Source organism: Salmo salar, chromosome 19 (genome assembly GCF_965601325.2).
Source record: "Salmo salar chromosome 19, fSalSal1, whole genome shotgun sequence".
Taxonomy (NCBI): domain Eukaryota; kingdom Metazoa; phylum Chordata; class Actinopteri; order Salmoniformes; family Salmonidae; genus Salmo; species Salmo salar.
This window is the reverse complement of record NC_138309.1, coordinates 82,569,097-82,590,958: the sequence shown is the minus strand read 5'-3', so window position 1 is coordinate 82,590,958 and position 21,862 is coordinate 82,569,097. Positions and strand designations below refer to the sequence as shown.

The following is a 21,862-nucleotide window of genomic DNA, read 5'->3' as shown; positions in this document are numbered from 1 at the left end:
AAAAAATGTTTGGGGGGGGCTGCCTCTCAGGCTTCCATGCCGCCGTGTTCCAGCATAACACTCCCGGTCCTCTCCAGCCTTCCTCCATGGTCCCTCTCCGGCTAGGATCTCCTCCCAAGTCCACGACTCCAGATAGCTCCTCTCCAGCTCCTTACCCCGCTGCTTGGTCCGTTTGTGGTGGGAAGTTCTGTCATGGCCGTCGTAAGGATTGGACCAAAATAGCAGCGGGTACGTGAATGCTCATATTTACTTTATTTAGAACACTACACAAAACAAGAAAACGAAAAAACGAACGACAGCTAAACAATTCTGCAGGCTAACCATAGCAGTGCAAAAACAACTTCCCACAAAAGACAGCTGGAAAAAGGGCTACCTAAGTATGGCTCCCAATCAGCAACAATGATGTACAGCTGTTCCTGATTGAGAGCCATACCAGGCCAACACAAAGAAATACACAACATAGAAAGAACATAGAAATACAAAACATAGAACAATACCCAAAAACCCCCGACAACACAAAACAAACACACCCCTGCCACGCCCTGACCAAACTACAATAACAAATAACCCCTTATACTGGTCAGGACGTGACAGTAGGCCAGTGTTTGGCCAGTGTTTGGGTTTGGGTAGATCATGGCTGTTGTAGTGTATGGCTGGAGGGGGCATGAGGCTCCTGTCATGTAAATGTTACGTTGTTTCAGAGGCCTTCCTGTGTGTTTAACCAGCTGTACTGCCGCCTCTCTGACCAAAGTGTCCAAGAAAAATGGTACTCCGGTTTCAATTGCTGCTCTCTTTGGCAGCTTGCCTCCAAAATGTCCACCAGCGGTTAAAGGCCTTTTCAACAGAGAGTGTGAAAGCTTCCAGCCTCTCAGGGGAGGAGAGAGGGAACAATGACTGATGGAGTGCTTTGTAAAGGGAGGTCTGCAGTATACCGTGACCCCTTGAAGACTAGAGAGCCATCCATAAGGGCCTTTTCTTAGGAGTGCAGTGATCGTTCCAGAGTCATAAAGAAGCCTCCTCAGAAAAGCCCCTAATATGCTATTTTCTCTTCTTTTCTTATTTATAAAGAGTTTTCCTGGCCTAAGCTAAGTGGGGTTTCTGTGTCTGTATACAACACTTGGAAGTTTTGGAGATCCCAGTTTAGAAAAAAAATATTCCTGTGGGGTGGCTGGAGTAACGTACACTAAAGCCCAGAGCGATACCATCTGTCTTGACATGTATTACAGTGGGAGTCTGTAAAGTCTGAAGAGGGCCACTTCCAGTCCACTCGCCTTCCATTGAATCTGTGTATCGCCATCTTTTCCATGGCGCCAGCTGATTGTGGCTGTTTGACGAACAGTCGATGGAGCTGATCTCCTGACCAGACTCCCACTTATCTTCTCCTACTGAGAAAATAAAAGACCCTACACGCTCCAACCCGAACTGTAGCTTCAACACCCACCCCCCACCCAAAAAGAACGCTCCAACCCGAACCATCGCATTAACACCCCCCCACCAAAAAAAACATACTTCAACACCATCGCTTCAACACCCTGTCAAGAGAGTTTTCTATCCCAATGATAATAACTAATAATCAATAAGCTTTGACCAATCCCCAAGGTTTGTAAGACACTGGGTTAATAATAATTTGTCAAAGACTCAGCTTCTGCAAAAGGTTCGTACAGTTTATTCAGAGAACGTTCTGAAGTCCATAATACAAAGACATCCATTTAAAAGTTCACTCCCTATTTACTCACATACCTCCACACAAACCGTAGATATCCTACGCACATGCATACACACGAACGGTAGGTGGGTTGTATCCCTCCTCAGAGTTCTCACCACTGTTTATCACTACCCAGCGCTGTCAGTTCCATTCCCCCGAGATTAGAGGAACCTTGAAAATGACTCCCTGTCCTATCATAAGTTTCTCAGAGTTCTAGCCAGGTCGGGTAATTGTTCGCGGTATTCACATTTATCTCCCTCCCAGTCCAACCTAGTTGGACTTATGTTTAGTACTTTAATTATTCCTTACACATGCTACATAAACTATAATCCCTAATAGCTAGGTTTCAGGGTAGAATTATTTAATCATTATCTTTAAACATATAAATTCTTTTATCACACCCCCCCCAAAAAAAAACACACTCCAAACTGAACCATCGCTTCAACCCCCCCAAAAAAACATGCTCCAACCCGAACCATCGCTTCAACCCCCCCCCCCAAAAAAACACGCTCCAACCTGAACCATCGCTTCAACCCCCCCCCAAAAAACATGCTCCAACCCGAACCATCGCTTCAACCCCCCCCCCAAAAAACACGCTCCAACCCGAACCATCGCTTCAACCCCCCCCAAAAAACACGCTCCAACCCGAACCATCGCTTCAACCCCCCCCCAAAAACACGCTCCAAACCGAACCATCGCTTCAACCCCCCCCCCCCCAAAAAACACACTCCAACCCGAACCATCGCTTCAACCCCCCCCAAAAGACACGCTCCAACCCGAACCATCGCTTCAACCCCCCCAAAAAACACGCTCCAACCGAACCATCGCTTCAACCCCCCCCAAAAGACACGCTCCAACCCGAACCATCGCTTCAACCCCCCCCAAAAACACGCTCCAACCCGAACCATCGCTTCAACCCCCCCCCCCAAAAACACGCTCCAACCCGAACCATCGCTTCAACAACCCCCCCCCCCAAAAAAAACACACTCCAACCCGAACCATCGCTTCAACTCCCCAAAAAAGATCCAACATGCTCCAACCTGAGCCATCGCTTCAACTCCCATAACACGGTCACTCATACTCAGGTTCTAGTCCTCCGAGAACATTAAACTTCTATTTTCCAATGGACAGTAATCCTCTAACAAAGTGCTACCCAGATGGTGGGTCGACTCAGGACCCAGTGACCCACTTCTTCGGAGTAGAAGAATTCCCTTCAGGGTCACAGTTTCAGACCGCTAGAAACACTGGGCTTGTTTTCTTGGTCGGCCACAAGACAACTCCAAAAGCACATTTGGGAACCACTGTCTAGCCTAACGGGCAAAACTGGTTGATATGACATCATAATTAATGTTAAAATAGTTGTAATGACATAATTTCAACCTGTTTTCCCACTGGGAACTAACTCAGTTTTCTATGCTACTGGAACAACCCGATGCATGATGTTACCAACGAAACAGGCAAAGCAGCTGTGTGTTCATACATTTCAACTGTATAGTTTCAGCCTCTGCTGTACTTGGCCTACAGAGCAGGTTCAGCTTGACATCCAGAGAAGCTGAAAGCTTGATTCTTCGTTCTCATTAGAGGGATGTTTTTTATTTTTTATTTTTATGTTACCTTTATTTAACTAGGCAAGTCAGTTAACCCTCCTGTTGTGTTCATTTCATGTTAACTCATTCTGTGTTCACGGTCCAAAATGACCACCCCATTATAGCTGATTATAAATCCATAATAATACATATATTATCACCTAATGTTGTGTTATGATATTTTTAACCAACTCTTGTTCTTGTAAACATTTCAAGTTTTGAACTTCTATTTGCTATTTATGGCCTGTAGGCCTCATTGACCTGAGCTCATACAACTTGTGTTTGAGTAAAAAAAGAAAGCATAATGTATGGATTATTTTGACTATAACAAATACTCAGATGAAACAGTGCTATTTATCACAGACTACTTTGTGTCAAAGTTTAACAAGGACTCTCTCCTCCTCACCAGTGTCATTATCAAAGATATGATCAAGAGCCTCACATACAGTATATTGTTTGGTCATTGTGCTGCCACAGAATGAATTGTGAGCAAGGCCTCAAAAAAGCTTTATATACCAGAGCTGCGAGAAAAGTTCTATATATTATTGAAACAATGTTGCGATTGTTTGTGAGAATGCAAACAGGTGTGGTTCCTGTGGGGGAAGGATTCTATTGGGGAAAGATTCCGTGGGGGTTACCATGGAAGCCAAGAAGGGGAGTGAGGTGTGTGTGTGTGTGTGTGTGTGTGTGTGTGTGTGTGTGTGTGTGTGTGTGTGTGTGTGTGTGTGTTTGCTCAAATACACAAGCATGTATGTGGGGGTCTGGGAGAGGAAGTGTGTCCATCTGATGAATGGGCATGTGCCTGAACTCAATTTTATACACTAATTGTACTTTCACCCATTCATTTCTAATGACCGGTCATTTTTAACCGGGAACACCACAGGTGTACAAAAGTTAAATAAAAGACCCAAAATGTAATGAAAATCATCACAATGTATTTTGTGTGTTCAGATGCCCTGTGTGGACAAGGTCATGGAATCTTATCACAATCAGATTAAATTAACTACATTTTTCAGAGAGAAATACTTGTAAATCGGTCCAATTTGACCGGAACACAGCAGGAGGGTTAAGAACAAATTCTTATTTACAATGACAGCCTACACCGGGCCAAACCCTAACCTGGACGACGCTGGGCCACTTGTGAGCCGCCCTATAGTTAAAGGATCAGAGCCCTGAAGAACCAACCACCTGGACAGGCACGTCACAACCCATACACTGAACAGTAATTCTGTCTTGCAATTACCATTAATCTTCCCTTTATGTGTTTGTACCCACAGAAGCACATCTAAATCAACAAGAGGTTATAAAAGTGATTTTCTAACGCTTCCACCAAAATAGTTCCAAATGAGATTCATGCCAACACAGTCCAGGTAATGGGGTCCTGAGACAAATGTTACAACTCAAGCCCTCTTCACCTGATCTTAGACTGTCCAGATTGAGAATTTGGCCTCTTTGGCTGCCAGGGCCTGTATAACAGAGGAGAGAGCTGTTACTTTCTCGGCTCTTTGATGCCAAACAGCACTAAACATCTGAACTCTGACTCACTTCCACTAGTTGTAAATTGCTGAAATATAGATCCACAAAATGTTATGAAAGATGAGAGCATCTGAGGAGCGCCATGCCAGCTTTATGGTCAGCGGTCTTCAAATGACGGACAACGTTCTACTGAAGAGACTTCTTAGAAACTTCTAAGACATTTCTTGTTTATTTGCAAGAGGAAAATGTTGTATACTGTTACCAGGCCAATATGGAGTGCTCTGCATGTGCCAAATAGGAGTAATTGGAATTTTTACATTCAGTTTATCTTGTAAATTTCCTTCTTTGCCTCCGGTCTTTCTCTCTCCTTTGACCGTCTGTTTCTACTTATGTCACCCCCTCTCTCTTTTCAAGTTTAGAATGAGGGATCACCTTGACGCGGAAGGTAAACATCCAACAACTCAGAGTTGAAAGGTTTTGTTTTCAATTCTAGTCATGGCGGAGGACACCCCACTCCCTTCTCTAAAAACGTTACAAGACCGACCCGAAAAAGCTACGACTACAATAATCAACCGTTCCCTTCGCATGCCCCTGTTACACACCAAGTAGTGGAGTAGAGAGATTGCATCATCCGATGGAAAATTCAATGGAAATTTGCTTCACACAAGTCAAAACTAACTGAGAGAAGGGGAGTGTTGGGAAAATGAAAAGCAGTCGGCCAGCCATTAAAAACATGACCCTGGGAGAGAGAGAGAGAGAGAGAGACGAGGAATAAGAAGGTTTGATACACTGCCTGAGGATGTTGAATAACTTCACATGAAGTTTACTGAGAATATCTAGTTGCCATGGGAACAATTAAACACGAAGTAAGGTTAAAAAAGAAGCAGATCCATTCAGAACAAAGTGTATTGTTTGTGTGAGGTCTGTGACTATAAACTAAAGTGAGGATCACAACCGCAGTTTATTGTGAAACAAATGCTGTTTCAACAGATCTATTTAGACCGGTGTGGTCATCTTACAAACATTTCAACTGACTAGCTAGTCTTAGGAAATAAATTGTTATTTCTTCTTTCTTTCAGTCAAATACACATGACTGGCCATTTAAAAGTGGCATGCGAACGTCTACGGACGTCCTGTCAGCAATAAAGGGCCCCACTTTGTAGAAGGGCTCCCCAAGACATGTCCCTCGTCACAAACAATAAGGATTTCTCCCCACATTTAGCTAAATGGGTGCTAGGGTCTGTTCGTTGCCATGGTACTCCCTCATTGCATTCTTCCCCTTGTGCCAAACTCCCGTCTCTTATCCCTCCCCATCACTATGACCACAAGATCCTCCGAGACATGTGACACTGGATTATGGGTATGTTTATGGTTACCCACAAAGCAGCAGGGGAGGACTGGCATCCGTGCCCGCCCGCAGTTGCTGACAAGTGGCTCCTCTAACCCAGAAGTCTCTGCTCTAACCATTAACATTAGGTAAAACGCTGGCCCAGAACACCGCTAGGGTAAACCCTGACCCTGGACACCGCTAGGGTAAACCCTGGCCCTGAACACCGCTAGGGTAAACCCTGGCCCTGGACACCGCTAGGGTAAACCCTGGCCCTGGACACCGCTAGGGTAAACCCTGGCCCTGGACACCGCTAGGGTAAACCCTGGCCCAGGACACCGCTAGGGTAAACCCTGGCCCTGGACACCGCTAGGGTAAACCCTGGCCCTGGACACCGCTAGGGTAAACCCTGGCCCTGGACACCGCTAGGGTAAACCCTGACCCTGGACACCGCTAGGGTAAACCCTGGCCCTGGACACCGCTAGGGTAAACCCTGGCCCTGGACACCGCTAGGGTAAACCCTGGCCCAGAACACCGCTAGGGTAAACGCTGGCCCAGAACACCGCTAGGGTAAACCCTGGCCCTGAACACCGCTAGGGTAAACCCTGGCCCTGGACACCGCTAGGGTAAACCCTGGCCCTGGACACCGCTAGGGTAAACCCTGGCCCTGGACACCGCTAGGGTAAACCCTGGCCCTGGACACCGCTAGGGTAAACCCTGGCCCTGGACACCGCTAGGGTAAACCCTGGCCCAGAACACCGCTAGGGTAAACCCTGGCCCTGGACACCGCTAGGGTAAACCCTGGCCCTGGACACCGCTAGGGTAAACCCTGGGCCTGGACACCACTTCCACTTGCTCCCGAGTGACGCAGCGGTCTGACGCATCTCAGTGCTTGAGGCATCACTACAAACCCTGGTTTGATTCCAGGCTGTATCACAACCGGCTATGATTGGGAGTCCCATAGGGCAGCGCACAATTGGCCCGGCATCGTCCGGGTTAAATAAGAATTTGTTCTTAACTGACTTACCTAGTTAAATAGAGGTTAAATAAAACATTCTAAAACCCATAGGTATTGTGTTCATTCAAAACACATTGTCAGAAAAGCACCCACCCTTCCCTTAGCCAAGAGTTCAACATAATACTCTCCATACATTATACTGTGTCAACACACTCGCTCTGTGCCCAAAACGAACTCCTACCTTGACGGCACACTTAACAAAGTTATGCTCAATACACCCACAATGGAACGATTTCACAGTCAATGATATCTCAAGAACGGTGAATGGAGAGGGAATCGGAGTTTATATTTCATTCTCAGGGTTTTTCAGAGCATTTTATATCACGGGTTGCCAGGTATGCTCCGCCTGCATTGTGTTTCCCGTTAAAACCACAGCGTGCAGAATCCCCTTGACTTCGCATGGATGCCAGGTCTGACTGAGCTGTTACAGTATGCCAGTATCTACAGGAACACAACACACTTTATATCCAAACAACTTTACCACCAAGTACAGAAAACACTCTAGTATTTGCTTGTGGACTTTGGCTTCAGATTGTCATCTGTGGCCTAACACTTACGGGTCATTAACATCTTGACTAGGGAGGGGAAATTGACAGTGGGCCATGCAGGGAAGCGTGTAACCTCCATGACATCTTACTCTGAAAAACACACGCTTCGTTTCCATTCAAAGTAAAATGGCTGATTGTTTTAGAAGAAGAAATGTGGGAGAAAACATTGTTGAGTCAAGATAACAGACGGTTAACTCAAGACACAAAGCTGAGTGATGGAGATACAGGTACATATTTAAAAGTACCATAAGGGCCTGCCGAGTGGTGCAGTGGTCTAAGGCGTCACTACAGACCTGGGTTCGATCCCAGGCTGTATCACAAACGGCCGTGATCGGGAGTCCCATAGGGTGGCGCACAATTGTCTCAGCGTCGTCTGTGTTAGGGGAGGGTTTGGCCGGTGAGGTTTTACTTGGCTCATGCAGGCTGACCTCGGTCATCAGTTGAACAGTCTTTCCTCTGACACATTGGTGCGGCTGGCTTCCGGGGATAAGTGGGCGGGTGTTAGAAGAAGTTCAGTTTGGCAGGTCATGTTTCGGAGGACACATGACTCGACCTTTGCCTCTCGAGCCCGTTGGGGGAGTTGCAGAGATGAGACAAAATCAAAAAATGGGGGAAAACATAAATAAAAAGTCATATTGAGCATTGAATGATACAATAATCATGACAATTACATCTGCATTTAAACGAGATCAACACAGTCAAAGTCATTTGTGTCAATATTTATCATGGATGTGTTTTTGGAAGAGTCCCATAGGACATAATAATAGCTTGTTTCTGACGATCCCCATAACATTATGTCAGATCCATCACAATAGAATGACTGTGGGCAGCTCATCATTACAGAGCATAACAGACAGCTCCACCTCTCTCAGGACATATAATACATACAATACAATCATAATAATTACTGTTCAGCGAGGGGCAGTCTTTAGTTATACAGCAGTACTATTGAGAGCATCTTGACCGGTTGTATCACCGCTTGCTATGGCAACTACTTGTCATCCGACTAACAAGGCGCTACAGAGTATAGTGCGTACGGCCCAGCACATCATTGGGACCAAGCGTCCTTTCATCCAGTACCTCTATACCAGGCGGTGTCAGAGGAAGGCCCAAAAAATTGCCAAAGACTCCAGCCACCCAAGTCATAGACTGTTCTCTCTGCTACCGCACGGCAAGCGGTACCAATGCACCAAGTCTGGAACCAATAGGACCCTGAACAGCTTCTACCCCCAATCCATAAGACTACTAACTAGTTAGTTAAATAGTTAACCAATAGCTACCCGGACTATTTGCATTGACCTTTTTGACACTAACTCTTTAGACTCATCACATACGCTGCTGTTACTGTGTATTATCTATCCTGTTGACTAGTCCCTTTATCCCTACCTATATGTACATACAGTATCTACCTCAATGACCTCGTACCCCTGCACATCCACTCGGTACTGGTACCCCGTATACATAGACAAGTTATCATTGTGTATTTATTCCTTGTGTTATTATTTTTCAATGAATTTAACAACAACAAAAAATCTCTGCATTGTTGAGAAGGGCCCGTAAGTCAGTATTTCACTGTTAGTCTACACCTGTTGTTTACAAAGCATGTGACAAATAACATTTGATTTGATAAAGATTCCAAACAAACGAAAGGCATCATGGCCACCAAAACCAGCTGCCTCTCCGAGCTGGCACTCTGACTGATCATCATCTACTTGGCAGCCACTGATGTGTTTATCACCCAGGCTCAGCACCTGGACATAGCGTTGCATATAATCAATGCGGTGCCTGTTAATTTCTCATCGAATCACAGCCTACTTCGCCAAACGGGTGATGATTTAACAAGCGCATTCGCGAAAAAAGCACTGTCGTTGCACCAATGTGCACCTAACCATAAACATCAATGCCTTTCTTAAAATCAATACACAGAAGTATATATTTTAAACCTGCATATTTAGTTAATATTGCCTGCTAACATGAATTTATTTTAACTAGGAAAATTGTGTCACTTTTCTTGCGTTCAGTGCAAGCAGAGTCAGGGTATATGCAGCAGTTTGGGCCGCCTGGCTCGTAGCGAACTGTGTAAAGACCATTTCTTCCTAACAAAGACCGTAATTAATTTCCCAGAATTTTACATAATTATGACATAACATTGGAGGTTGTGCAATGTAACAGCAATTTTTAGACTTAAGGTTGCCGCCCGTTCGATAAAATACGGTTCCGTATTTCACTGAAAGAATAAACGTTTAGTTTTCTGTGTGATTATTATATTATAATTAAGTCTATGATTTGATATTTGATAGAGCAGTCTGACTGAGCGGTGGTAGGCAGCAGCATGCTCGTAAGCATTCATTCAAACAGCACTTTCCTGCATTTGCCAGCAGCTCTTCGCTGTGCTTCAAACATTGTGCTGTTTATGACTTCAAGCCTATCAACTCCCGAGATTAGGCTGGCAATACTTAAGTGCCTATAAGAACATCCAATAGTCAAAGGTACAGTGCCTTGCGAAAGTATTCGGCCCCCTTGAACTTTTCGACCTTTTGCCACATTTCAGGCTTCAAACATAAAGATATAAAACTGTAATTTTTTGTGAAAAATCAACAACAAGTGGGACACAATTATGAAGTGGAACGAAATTGATTGGATATTTCAAACTTTTTTAACAAATAAAAAACTGAAAAATTGGCCGTGCAAAATTATTCAGCCCCTTTACTTTCAGTGCTGCAAACTCTCTCCAGAAGATCAGTGAGGATCTCTGAATGATCCAATGTTGACCTAAATGACTAATGATGATAAATTTAATCCACCTGTGTGTAATCAAGTCTCCGTATAAATGCACCTGCTCTGTGATAGTCGCAGAGGTCCGTTTAAAGCGCAGAGAGCATCATGAAGAACAAGGAACACACCAGGCAGGTCCGAGATACTGTTGTGGAGAAGTTTAAAGCCGGATTTGGATACAAAAAGATTTCCCAAGCTTTAAACATCCCAAGGAGCACTGTGCAAGCGATAATATTGAAATGGAAGGAGTATCAGACCACTGCAAATCTACGAAGACCCGGCCGTCCCTCTAAACTTTCAGCTCATACAAGGAGAAGACTGATCAGAGATGCAGCCAAGAGGCCCATGATCACTCTGGATGAACTGCAGAGATCTACAGGTGAGGTGGGAGACTCTGTCCATAGGACAACAATCAGTCGTATACTGCACAAATCTGGCCTTTATGGAAGAGTGGCAAGAAGAAAGCCATTTCTTAAAGATATCCATAAAAAGTGTCGTTTAAAGTTTGCCACTAGCCACCTGGGAGACACACCAAACATGTGGAAGAAGGTGCTCTGGTCAGATGAAACCAAAATCGAACTTTTTGGCAACAATGCAAAACGTTATGTTTGGCGTAAAAGCAACACAGCTCATCACCCTGAACACACCATCCCCACTGTCAAACATGGTGGTGGCAGCATCATGGTTTGGGCCTGCTTTTCTTCAGCAGGGGCAGGGAAGATGGTTAAAATTGATGGGAAGATGGATGGAGCCAAATGCAGGACCATTCTAGAAGAAAACCTGATGGAGTCTGCAAAAGACCTGAGACTGGGACGGAGATTTGTCTTCCAACAAGACAATGATCCAAAAGATAAAGCAAAATCTACAATGGAATGGTTCACAAATAAATATATCCAGGTGTTAGAATGGCCAAGTCAAAGTCCAGACCTGAATCCAATCGAGAATCTGTGGAAAGAACTGAAAACTGCTGTTCACAAACGCTCTCCATCCAACCTCACTGAGCTCGAGCTGTTTTGCAAGGAGGAATGGGCAAAAATTTCAGTCTCTCGATGTGCAAAACTGATAGAGACATACCCCAAGCGACTTACAGCTGTAATCGCAGCAAAAGGTGGCGCTACAAAGTATTAACTTAAGGGGGCTGAATAATTTTGCACACCCAATTTTTCAGTTTTTTATTTGTTAAAAAAGTTTGAAATATCCAATAAATTTCGTTCCACTTCATGATTGTGTCCCACTTGTTGTTGATTCTTCACAAAAAATTACAGTTTTATATCTTTATGTTTGAAGCCTGAAATGTGGCAAAAGATCGAAAAGTTCAAGGGGGCCGAATACTTTCGCAAGGCACTGTATATGAAATACAAATGGTATAGAGAGAAATAGTCCTATAAGTCCTATAATAACTACAACCTAAAACTTCTTAACTGGGAATATTGAAGACTCATGTTAAAAGGAACCACCAGCTTTCATATGTTCTCATGTTCTGAGCAAGGAACTTAAACTTTAGCTTTTTTACATGGCACATATTGCACTTTTACTTTCTTCTCCAACACTGTGTTTTTGCATTATTTAAACCAAATTGAACATGTTTCATTATTTATTAGAGACTAAATTGATTTAATTTATGTATTATATTAAGTTAAAATAAAAGTGTTCATTGTTCATTCAGTATTTTTGTAATTGTCATCATTACAAATATATATATACAAATCGGCATCGGCTTTTTTTGGTCCTCCAATAATCTGTATCGAAAAATCAGATTCTCTCTCTCTCTCTCTCTCTCTCTCTCTCTCTCTCTCTCCCTCCCCCCCCCCCCCCCCCCCCCACATTGGAAAGGTTCTAACTGAACCTCACCCAAAAAGTATGCACTCACTACTGTATAAGTCGCTCTGGATAAGAGTGTCTGATAGAATGTAAATAGTACATTCTGAAATGTTGTGAGACCTTGGATTTGTTTCTGATAAGGATGTTCATTAACCATGCTGGGAGGCACAGCTGGTCAGTGACCAGAGCATTGAGAGGTCAAGGCTAGAACAACAACAGTGACCACAGGGAATCCCCCTAGCCGGGTGACCTCAAATGACCTTACACGTGGACTGCCTGTGCTTACGCAGAGTGCTGATATGTTATCTCCAACCAAAAACCGTTTAAAGTTGATGATGAAAGCTTCTTAAACAGCAACAGCTGAGGCGCTAATCATACAAGCAGCGTTTGAAGGATGCGCCACCCACTGGAGTCCCAAAGCAACTTGATAAATCTGTAGGCTGCAGACGGCTGCTCTGTCATTAGGGGAACCCCTCTCTATAGTCTCATCACATCTGGTAAGAGAGAGAACAAACACAGCGACGTGCAGCAGTACCGACTTCTATCAACAACCAGACGGGACGCCTGCTGCCTGTACTTCTAAAGGCTTCTCAGGGCTCAGATGAGAAGAAAGACTCTCTCTCTCTCTCTGGTAAGGTTAGAGCGGTATCCAGATGTTCATACCGTTTCTGTACCATATTACTGGAAGTGCACACAAGGTGACAACGACGCATAAAACAATTTAGGCAACAGGGATCTTGATCCAGGAGGGGATTGAATGTCTCTTCTGTAACCAAGCTTTGTTCACATTGGCAGTTGGAAGTGACTCAAATCCTATTTTTTTGCATTTCATATTCAAATCTGTTCTTTTTCCTGCAGTCTGAACAGCCAAAAAGCACATGGAATCGGATATGTCAAGCCACATTTCAAACCTTCATCGGTGGTTCGAAGTCTGATACAAATCTGATTCCTGGCCATGTGACTTAATGGTCAAATCTGATTCCTGGCCATGTGACTTGTGTCTGAATGGTCCAATCTGATTCCTGGCCATGTGACTTGTGTCTGAATGGTCCAATCTGTTTCCTGGCCATGTGACATGTGTCTGAATGGTCCAATCTGATTCCTGGCCATGTGACATGTGTCTGAATGGTCCAATCTGTTTCCTGGCCATGTGACATGTGTCTGAATGGTCCAATCTGTTTCCTGGCCATGTGACATGTGTCTGAATGGTCCAATCTGATTCCTGGCCATGTGACTTGTCTCTGAACAGTTAAGTCTGATTCCTGGCCATGTGACTTGTGTCTGAACAGTCAAATATGATTTGATGTCAAATATGATGTCTGAACAGTTAAATCTGATTAATTTGCCCTCAAATGTGTCAAATATGATGTCTGAACGGTTAAATCAGATTAATTTTTCCTCAAATGTGTGGAAAATTATCCCGTTGGTATTTCTAAATACCCCAGTATACGGTATATCACCAAGATTATCTCTGGTCTCATAGAAACAGACACCTGCTTCTTTTCCACCACATCTTTCCAGTCTGACAGTGACTCTCCAGATCGGGATAAATCTCCCATCAGGCCTCTGTCTGTCCCGTGGCTCCAAGGCATTCCATGGGCTCTCCCAGACAAACTTAAACATTTCATACAGGTTTCACCTATTAATTTATGGATTTGAGGCACTTCTAAAACCTTTGGAATGTGGCCTAATGTAGGAACATTTTCTTTCTTAGTTTAAGGCAACATTCAGCTCTCTTTGGAAGGAGAGGCTCAAAGCCAAGGTTCTTTCCTGGTGAATAAAGGTTAGATAAATAAATGCCGGCCTGATAAAAATAAAAGGGGGAGAGGGAGGGGGCCATGTTGCATTTGATTCAAGACCTCAAAATGAAAGAGAGAAAACATTTTTGGCACTAGGCTCTGATGAACAAAGCTGTGATTTCAACAGACAGATTAATGCAACAATAGGAGAATTAATGAGAGATGAATGTAAAGAGAGCAGGAATTAGATATCAACACCAGTCACCACAGTAAATTGCAGTCCCTCCAGGATTTCGCAGGGATTTTTTGTGATATTTGTGGGGGGGATTACTGTGGCAATTCTGACACTTTGCATTGCAATGTGCAATGATTTGGTCTAATTTGTCGGAAAATCGCGCTGACAAGGGAAAAGGTTTGTTGATCTGTGGCTTGATAGCAATAGTACTCTTACAATAGCTTACATAAAGGTCCCACCTTCTCCCCTTCCCCTGCCTGCCTGGCCATTTCTCCCACACATGTTCACACACACACTGTCCGTTTGGGGAGAGGAGAGAGGACTAAACTGAGCTGCCCAGTTTGATGAATATCCATCTTCATCCTCCTCTGCTTAATATTGTCCAGAGTTTGGGAGGGTTTGGAACTTGGAATGCAGAAATTGTTTCGCATTTCAAGTCAAATACAGCCGTGGCGTCCAAAGTCTGTTTTTCAATCAGGAAGAGACAGAGGGAGCAAAGATTTACATATTACAAAAATAAAGGTTTATCATGTGTGGCCTGGGCCCCACTTGTATGTCTCTTTTACTGAAAGAAAGCGCTAAATCATCTTTATTACATGTCTAAGTACAGGACATCAGATACAAAAATCCCCTCTCTGCTTTTCACTCAAATTCTAGACAGGAATATGGGAGTGACGCAAATCAGGGATTTATGGCAAGGTAGCCTAGCAACATCACCACAGTCTCATCAGCAATGGACGATGGCTTACTTAAAGGGATAGTTCAGCCCAAAAAGAAAGCTCATCTGTATAAACTCAGCTCGTCTTTGGACCACATAAAGGGAAAGTCCACTCAAAAAACTATATTTTGGTATTTGTTTCATTAGTCCACTGTTGATAGAGTCCCAAAATGTTTTGCATGTCAGCAGTCGAGATAAGATATTCAACCTTCAAGAAGTATAGTGTCACCAGCCACATCATCATATGATGCAAACTGAGGTGTTGAGTCTGTTGATATTCAGTATTGGCCATGCCGCTGTGAGGGGTGATGCAGTCTGATTTCTGGGCCTACTACTTCCTCACAGCCAGGACAGAGCTGCCACTCATCCTTCATTACAGCTAACCTTAGCAGCCTGGTGGGAGGCCTCTCTCCCTCTCTGTTGTCCCGACATGGGAGCAGCCGTGGGTGGACAAACGAACCACCCGGTCCAGAAGTAAGAGTATACAGGTACACACACACATTTTTAGCATGCTTCTAAGTGATACATCTTATCTGTGTAGAATATATGTGCAGTATCATGAGACACTGTGCAGACGTTTACATTCATTTCAGGAAAGCAACTCTTTGAAAGCGTACATTTCCTAAAAATACATACAGCATCAGCAACAGCCCTCAGCTCCCCTCCTGAGGAGAATCAATTGTTGGTCCTCACACGGAATAAGCATGTCAGTACAGAATAATGAACAAATCTAGGAACGCCAAGCGAGGCGGCCATCTCTGACGGCGCCGGAAGTAAATCTATGGTATAGTAAGGTGCTGTTAGGCTCCGGGTGACGCGACTGAAAACCAGCTGCGCCACCTCATAGTCATCATCATTACAGCCACTAGTGAAACACATGGGATTACTTTTCCTGCCTGCAACGGTTCTCTCTTAGAAGAGATATATAGGCTACTACATACAGTACAGACTAGGTTACAGGAATATAGTTATGTCAGCACTATTTGGAGATGAATCATTGTGCTCCTCTTTTGAATAACGTCCATTGTCTCTGTGTTTATTAAAATAGTCCCATAAACATCTTTAAGCGAGTCTTTTGCATGTGTGGACCAGATGCAAGGCGCCAACACTAAGCAGATTGCCAAATTCCACCCACCTTCCCATTAACATGAGTAGGCCGCCTTCACACACGCTGTAGGACCTAAGCATCTAAAATGTTAAGGTCCTGGCTCCATTGTATAAAGACATTCGACATAATCCCTTTAAATGGTGCATTTTTGAGGCTCTAATTAGCCTATTGAAGGATTTAACGGTAGATAAACAGATCATTAGTATAACAACAGATTTAGGTTTAAGAGGCATCAGTCTTCAACCTTAATCTGAATTGGAAATGCTTAATCATACATTTAGACTTGGGGTAGCACTAAGGCCGGAATGGCGCATTGTGCCGGCTGAGTGATCAAATCCACATTAACAAGCATTAAGAGAGACAAACCACCATGAGTGAATTCCCACAAACTCATTTTACGATGTCTCTACAAGAAAAACAACCTAACTTCTACAGCTGCATTGCTTGCTGTTTGGGGTTTTAGGCTGGGTTTCTGTACAGCACTTTGTGACATCATTTTTATTTATTTATTTTTTATTTCACCTTTATTTAACCAGGTAGGCAAGTTTAGAACAAGTTCTCATTTACAATTGCTGTGACGATCGTCGTAATGAGGAGACCAAGGTGCAGCGTGTTGAGTGCTCATGACTAATATTTATTATAACTCAGAACACTAAATCAAAACAACAAACAAAGGAAAACGAACGTCACATTCTGCAGGCTTTACTGAGCTGTACAAAAACAAGATCCCACACAGAAGGAGGGGGAAAAAAAGGGCTGCCTAAGTATGATTCCCAATCAGAGACAACGATAGACAGCTGCCTCTGATTGGAAACCATACTCAGCCAAAACAAAGAAATACAATGACATAGAATGCCCACCCCATATCACACCCTGACCTAACCAAACAGAGAAAAACGGCTCTCTCAGGTCAGGGCGTGACAATTGCGACCTGGCCAAGATAAAGCAAGCAGTTTGACACATACAACAACACAGAGTTACATATGGAGTAAAACAAACATACAGTCAATAATATTGTAGAAAAATAAGTCTATATACAAAGTGAGCAAATGAGGTGAGATAAGGGAGGTAAAGGCAAAAAAGGCCATGGTGGCGAAGTAAATACAATATAGCAAGTAAAACACTGGAATGGTAGATTTGCAGTGGAAGAAAGTGCAAAGTAGAAATAGAAATAATGGGGTGCAAAGGAGCAAAATAAATAAATAAATAAATAAATACAGTAGGGGAAGAGGTAGTTGTTTGGGCTAAATTATAGATGGGCTATGTACAGGTGCAGTGATCTGTGAGCTGCTCTGACAGCTGGTGCTTAAAGCTAGTGAGGGAGATAAGTGTTTCCAGTTTTAGAGATTTTTGTAGTTCGTTCCAGTCATTGGCAGGAGAGAACTGGAAGGAGAGGTGGCCGAAGGAGGAATTGGCTTTGTGGGTGACTAGAGAGATATACCTGCTGGAGCGCGTGCTACAGGTGGGTGCTGCTATGGTGACCAGCGAGCTGAGATAAGGGGGAACTTTACCTAGCAGGGTCTTGTAGATGACCTGGAGCCAGTGGGTTTGGCGACGAGTATGAAGCGAGGGCCAGCCAACGGGAGCGTACAGGTCGCAGTGGTGGGTAGTGTATGGGGCTTTGGTGACAAAACGGATGGCACTGTGATAGACTGCATCCAATTTATTGAGTAGGGTATTGGAGGCTATTTTGTAAATGACATCGCCGAAGTCGAGGATCGGTAGGATGGTCAGTTTTACGAGGGTATGTTTGGCAGCATGAGTGAAAGATGCTTTGTTGCGAAATAGGAAGCCAATTCTAGATTTAACTTTGGATTGGAGATGTTTGATGTGAGTCTGGAAGGAGAGTTTACAGTCTAACCAGACACCTAGGTATTTGTAGTTGTCCACATATTCTAAGTCAGAACCGTCCAGAGTAGTGATGCTGGACGGGCGGGCAGGTGCAGGCAGCGATCGGTTGAAGAGCATGCATTTAGTTTTACTTGTATTTAAGAGCAGTTGGAGGCCACGGAAGGAGAGTTGCATGGCATTGAAGCTCGTCTGGAGGGTAGTTAACACAGTGTCCAAAGAAGGGCCAGAAGTATACAGAATGGTGTCGTCTGATGTAAAGAGGGCTTTAATAAATACATTTTTATTGATTGATTAATTAACTAGCTATGCCAGTACCTCATACTCTTGGTATGTGCTCATTATGATGACACACACTTAACCAGGTATTTGTCTAGGACTAGGCTGATAAGAAAGCCATTAGGGCTAATCCTTATCACTACACATGGAGTCTACAACAGCTGCGTTTAGACAGCCAGCCCACTTTTGACCAATCACATCAAGATCCTTTCATATCAGATCTTTTTCAGAGCTGATCTGATTGGTCAAAAGACCAATTAGGGAGAAAAAAAGATCAAATTCGGGCTGCCTGTGTAAAAACAGCCATACTTCAGGGAACAAGAGATGGTTAAAAAGTATAGGTGGTGGGTAGGCTACAGCACAAAACTCCAAAATGGGTAATACCAGCTCGATTTCAACAAATACACAAAGATGGAACCTTTTCTAGGCGACAGCTTTGTTTGTTCCAGTATTTACTGCGTACATGTGCCTAGAAATAATTGTCCCTTACGGTCTCGTCTGGCAAAAGCAGACGGGATAATTTTTTATTCCAAAAAAGTGAATAATCTTTGAGCAGTTTATGAGTAATGGCACGGCCACGAACCGAACAGCTGATATCCCCTGCGCCGTGATCCATAACAAATACAGTTGAGGAAACTGTCAAATGTCATGTGAAAACAACTAAAGCTGCTTCATTAAATAGTACTCGCAAAACATCAGTTTCAACGTCAACAGTGAAGAGGCGACTCCGGGATGCTGGCCTTCTAGGCAGAATTCCTCTGTCCAGTGTCTGTGTTCGTTTGCCCATCTTAATCTTTTCTTTTTATTGGCCAGTCTGAGATATGGCTTTTTCTTTGCAACTCTGCCTAGAAGGCCAGCATCCCGGAGTCGCCTCTTCACTGTTGACATTGAGACTGGTGTTTTCCGGGTACTATTTAATGAAGCTGCCAGTTGAGGCATCTGTTTCTCAAACTAGACACTCTAATGTACTTGTCCTCTTGCTCAGTTGTGCACCGGGGCCTCACACTCCTCTTTCTATTCTGGTTAGAGCCAGTTTGCACTGTTCTGTGAAGCATTGTACGAGATCTTCAGTTTCTTGGCAATTTCTCGCATGGAATAGCAATAATTTCTCAGAACAAGAATAGACTGACGAGTTTCAGAAGAAAGTACTTTGTTTCTGGCCATTTTGAGCCTGTAATCGAATCCACAAATGCTGATGCTCCAGATACTCCAACTAGTTTTATTGCTTCTTTAATCGCACAACAGTTTTCAGCTGTGCTAACATAATTGCAAAAGTGTTTTCTAAAGATCAATTAGCCTTTTAAAATGATAAACTTGGATTAGCTAACACAACGTGCCATTGGAACACAGGAGTGATGGTTGCTGATAATGGGCCTCTGTACCCCTATGTAGATATTCCATAAAAAATGTCTACAATGTATTTCTGATCAATTTGATGTTATTTTAATGGTAAAAAATGTGCTTTTCTTTCAAAAACAAGGACATTTCTAAGTGACCCCAAACTTTTGAATGGTAGTGTATACAATCCATGTCTCAATTGTCTCGTCTTAAAAATAATTATTTAACCTGTCTCCACCCCTTCATCTACACTGACTGAAGTGGATTTAACAAGTCACATCAACAAGGGATCATTGCTTTCACCTGGATTCACCTGGTCAGTCCATGTCACGGAAAGACCAGATGTTCATAATGTTTTGTACACTCAGCGTATATGATCTCCAGAGCTTGTCAAAACGGCATTCTGCGTGCGTTTCTACTGATGAAGAGCGACAGTAATTATCTGTCAGTCGGCACGTGGTCCTTTATCATGACGAGCCGTATATAACATTAATAAAATGAAGAAGCCTCATATCAACCCATGCATTGATCTCGAGTTGAAGTTTAAGCCAAGTCAGGGACCTGTCATTAGACAGATGCATACATGCTGGCACGCGCGCGCACAGAAACAGACAGACACACCCCAACACCATTTGAAAGTGTCATTTTTTGGGGCCAAGGCACAGAATCGGTCCCCACTGTCCTATACAATTCTAAATTCAATGATTTCTAGTGTTATATGCGGAAATGTATAGTAATAGAGCGCTCCCTCTAATGCTCCAACTCAATTACTGATGCAACAGGTAGCCTATGCGCTCCGTCAGAAAAAACACGTAGCCATCTGAAGATGACCCGTCTGCGTCCATGATTACACTGCAACACTAGTCTGTCTGTGTCAATTGCTTTCAGAGGCCAATGCATTAGCCTAGTTCGCTCACATCATGCATCACTTTGCTCTGTAGCAGGACCATTAATCACGGAGCAGTCGGTGACAGGTCAATGAATTGTCTCCGTAGACATAGAACGCACGGCACGCGCATCAGTATAAGCTCTCCAATTTGTTCCGCACTACGGACATTTTCCGGCTGCGCATTTTGTTATTAAGTGTCGCACTGTCAAGATATGAGATAAAGCTTTACCAGAATTACACGTTACGCAAATAATAATGGCATTGCTTGGTTTTACGCTTGGTTGTTGATGGTGTCAAAGACATGCGCTGCGTATTTACACCCACAAGGTTCATCCAACTCAGCAGTTTCATGCATCAGTCTGTATGACTTAAAAAGTAATCATGTTACAAACATTCTTAAATCCCAACACTAGACCCACAAAGAAAGCGTTTATGGACACATCACTCAGTTTCATAACGCTATAATAATTGCACAGGACCAATGTCCAAAAAAAGTGAAACTTTATGCAAAGGCATTGCACCAAGGAATGTTAGAATAGGATATGCATGATCACAAAATCGTATCACTAAACATGCACTGACTATGTGACTTCAAGCTATTAGGCAAAACATGCATGAATGAATGGACGCATATTTGCTAAGCTAAACTTTCTCACAGTTGCACAATAGCAAACCACTTGAGCCAAATGAGAGAGAACAGAACAAAATATGATGAGAGTGACATACCGTCCAGAAGGCGATATGCAGTCGACAGTTGGCAGTACCACAGTGTGAGGTGTATTCCAACGGACCACAGGGAGAGGCTGATGATAAAGAGGGGGGAAAAGTTAAGTATTTAGCTGAGTAAAAAAAAAAAAGTGGTTTGTCAAAACACTTTCAATAGGCGTAAAATATGCGTGAATTTACCGGGAAGTCATTTTCAGTGTTGGTAAGTCCACACAAAAGTCCTCTTGTTCCAATGTGATAGTGGTAAGAGTTGAAGCCCCGCTCTATCCTTCACTCACTCACTCACTCACTCACTCACTCACTCTCTATTTAAAATGTCTCGATCTCCACTCACTCTCGGTTTCCTTGGACTGCCCGCAGTTCCAAATGAAACAAAGGCTCCTTTAGTCCTCCAGGACTAAAACACTGAAATCTGACTCCTCACAGTCGCTCCTCGTGGACTCTCCCCTCATATAGCGCTACTCCAGATTCAAATTAACGCACACCAACTTCCCTTCCTCCCTATTAAGGAGTGAGCTCTCTCTCCTACCTTTCTCCCGTTTTAAAATGGTTCTTATCTGGCCTTGAAATTAGAAAATATGCAACAGGCACAGACGCATACATTTTTTTGTATAAAAAAAAAGTGTCAGTTATCACTTGTAGATATTACATTTTTTTGTGATGAATATTCACATCACCGTTACCAAACCAGTTGAGGTCAGTGTTTATGGGGCTTTGGTTCGAGTG

General features: G+C 43.5%; 1 protein-coding gene across 2 annotated transcripts in view; it reads right to left on the bottom strand.

Annotated features, from left to right (window-relative positions):
* Positions 1–21,662, bottom strand: part of LOC106579677 (uncharacterized) — a 96,281-nt gene extending 74,619 nt beyond the window's left edge. The window contains exons 1-2 of one of the 2 annotated variants that reach the window (XR_014381709.1): positions 21,317–21,662; positions 21,137–21,213 (exon numbers count right to left, since the gene is read on the bottom strand). Coding sequence is in view for 1 of the 2 variants with exons in the window: in XM_014159808.3 (XP_014015283.1) it covers positions 21,137–21,213; positions 21,317–21,327 (88 nt within the window). In the remaining variant the exon portion in view is untranslated. The remainder of the gene's footprint in view (positions 1–21,136; positions 21,214–21,316) is intronic. The other variant, XM_014159808.3, reaches the window with a different exon arrangement.
* Positions 21,663–21,862: the final 200 nt, after the last annotated feature.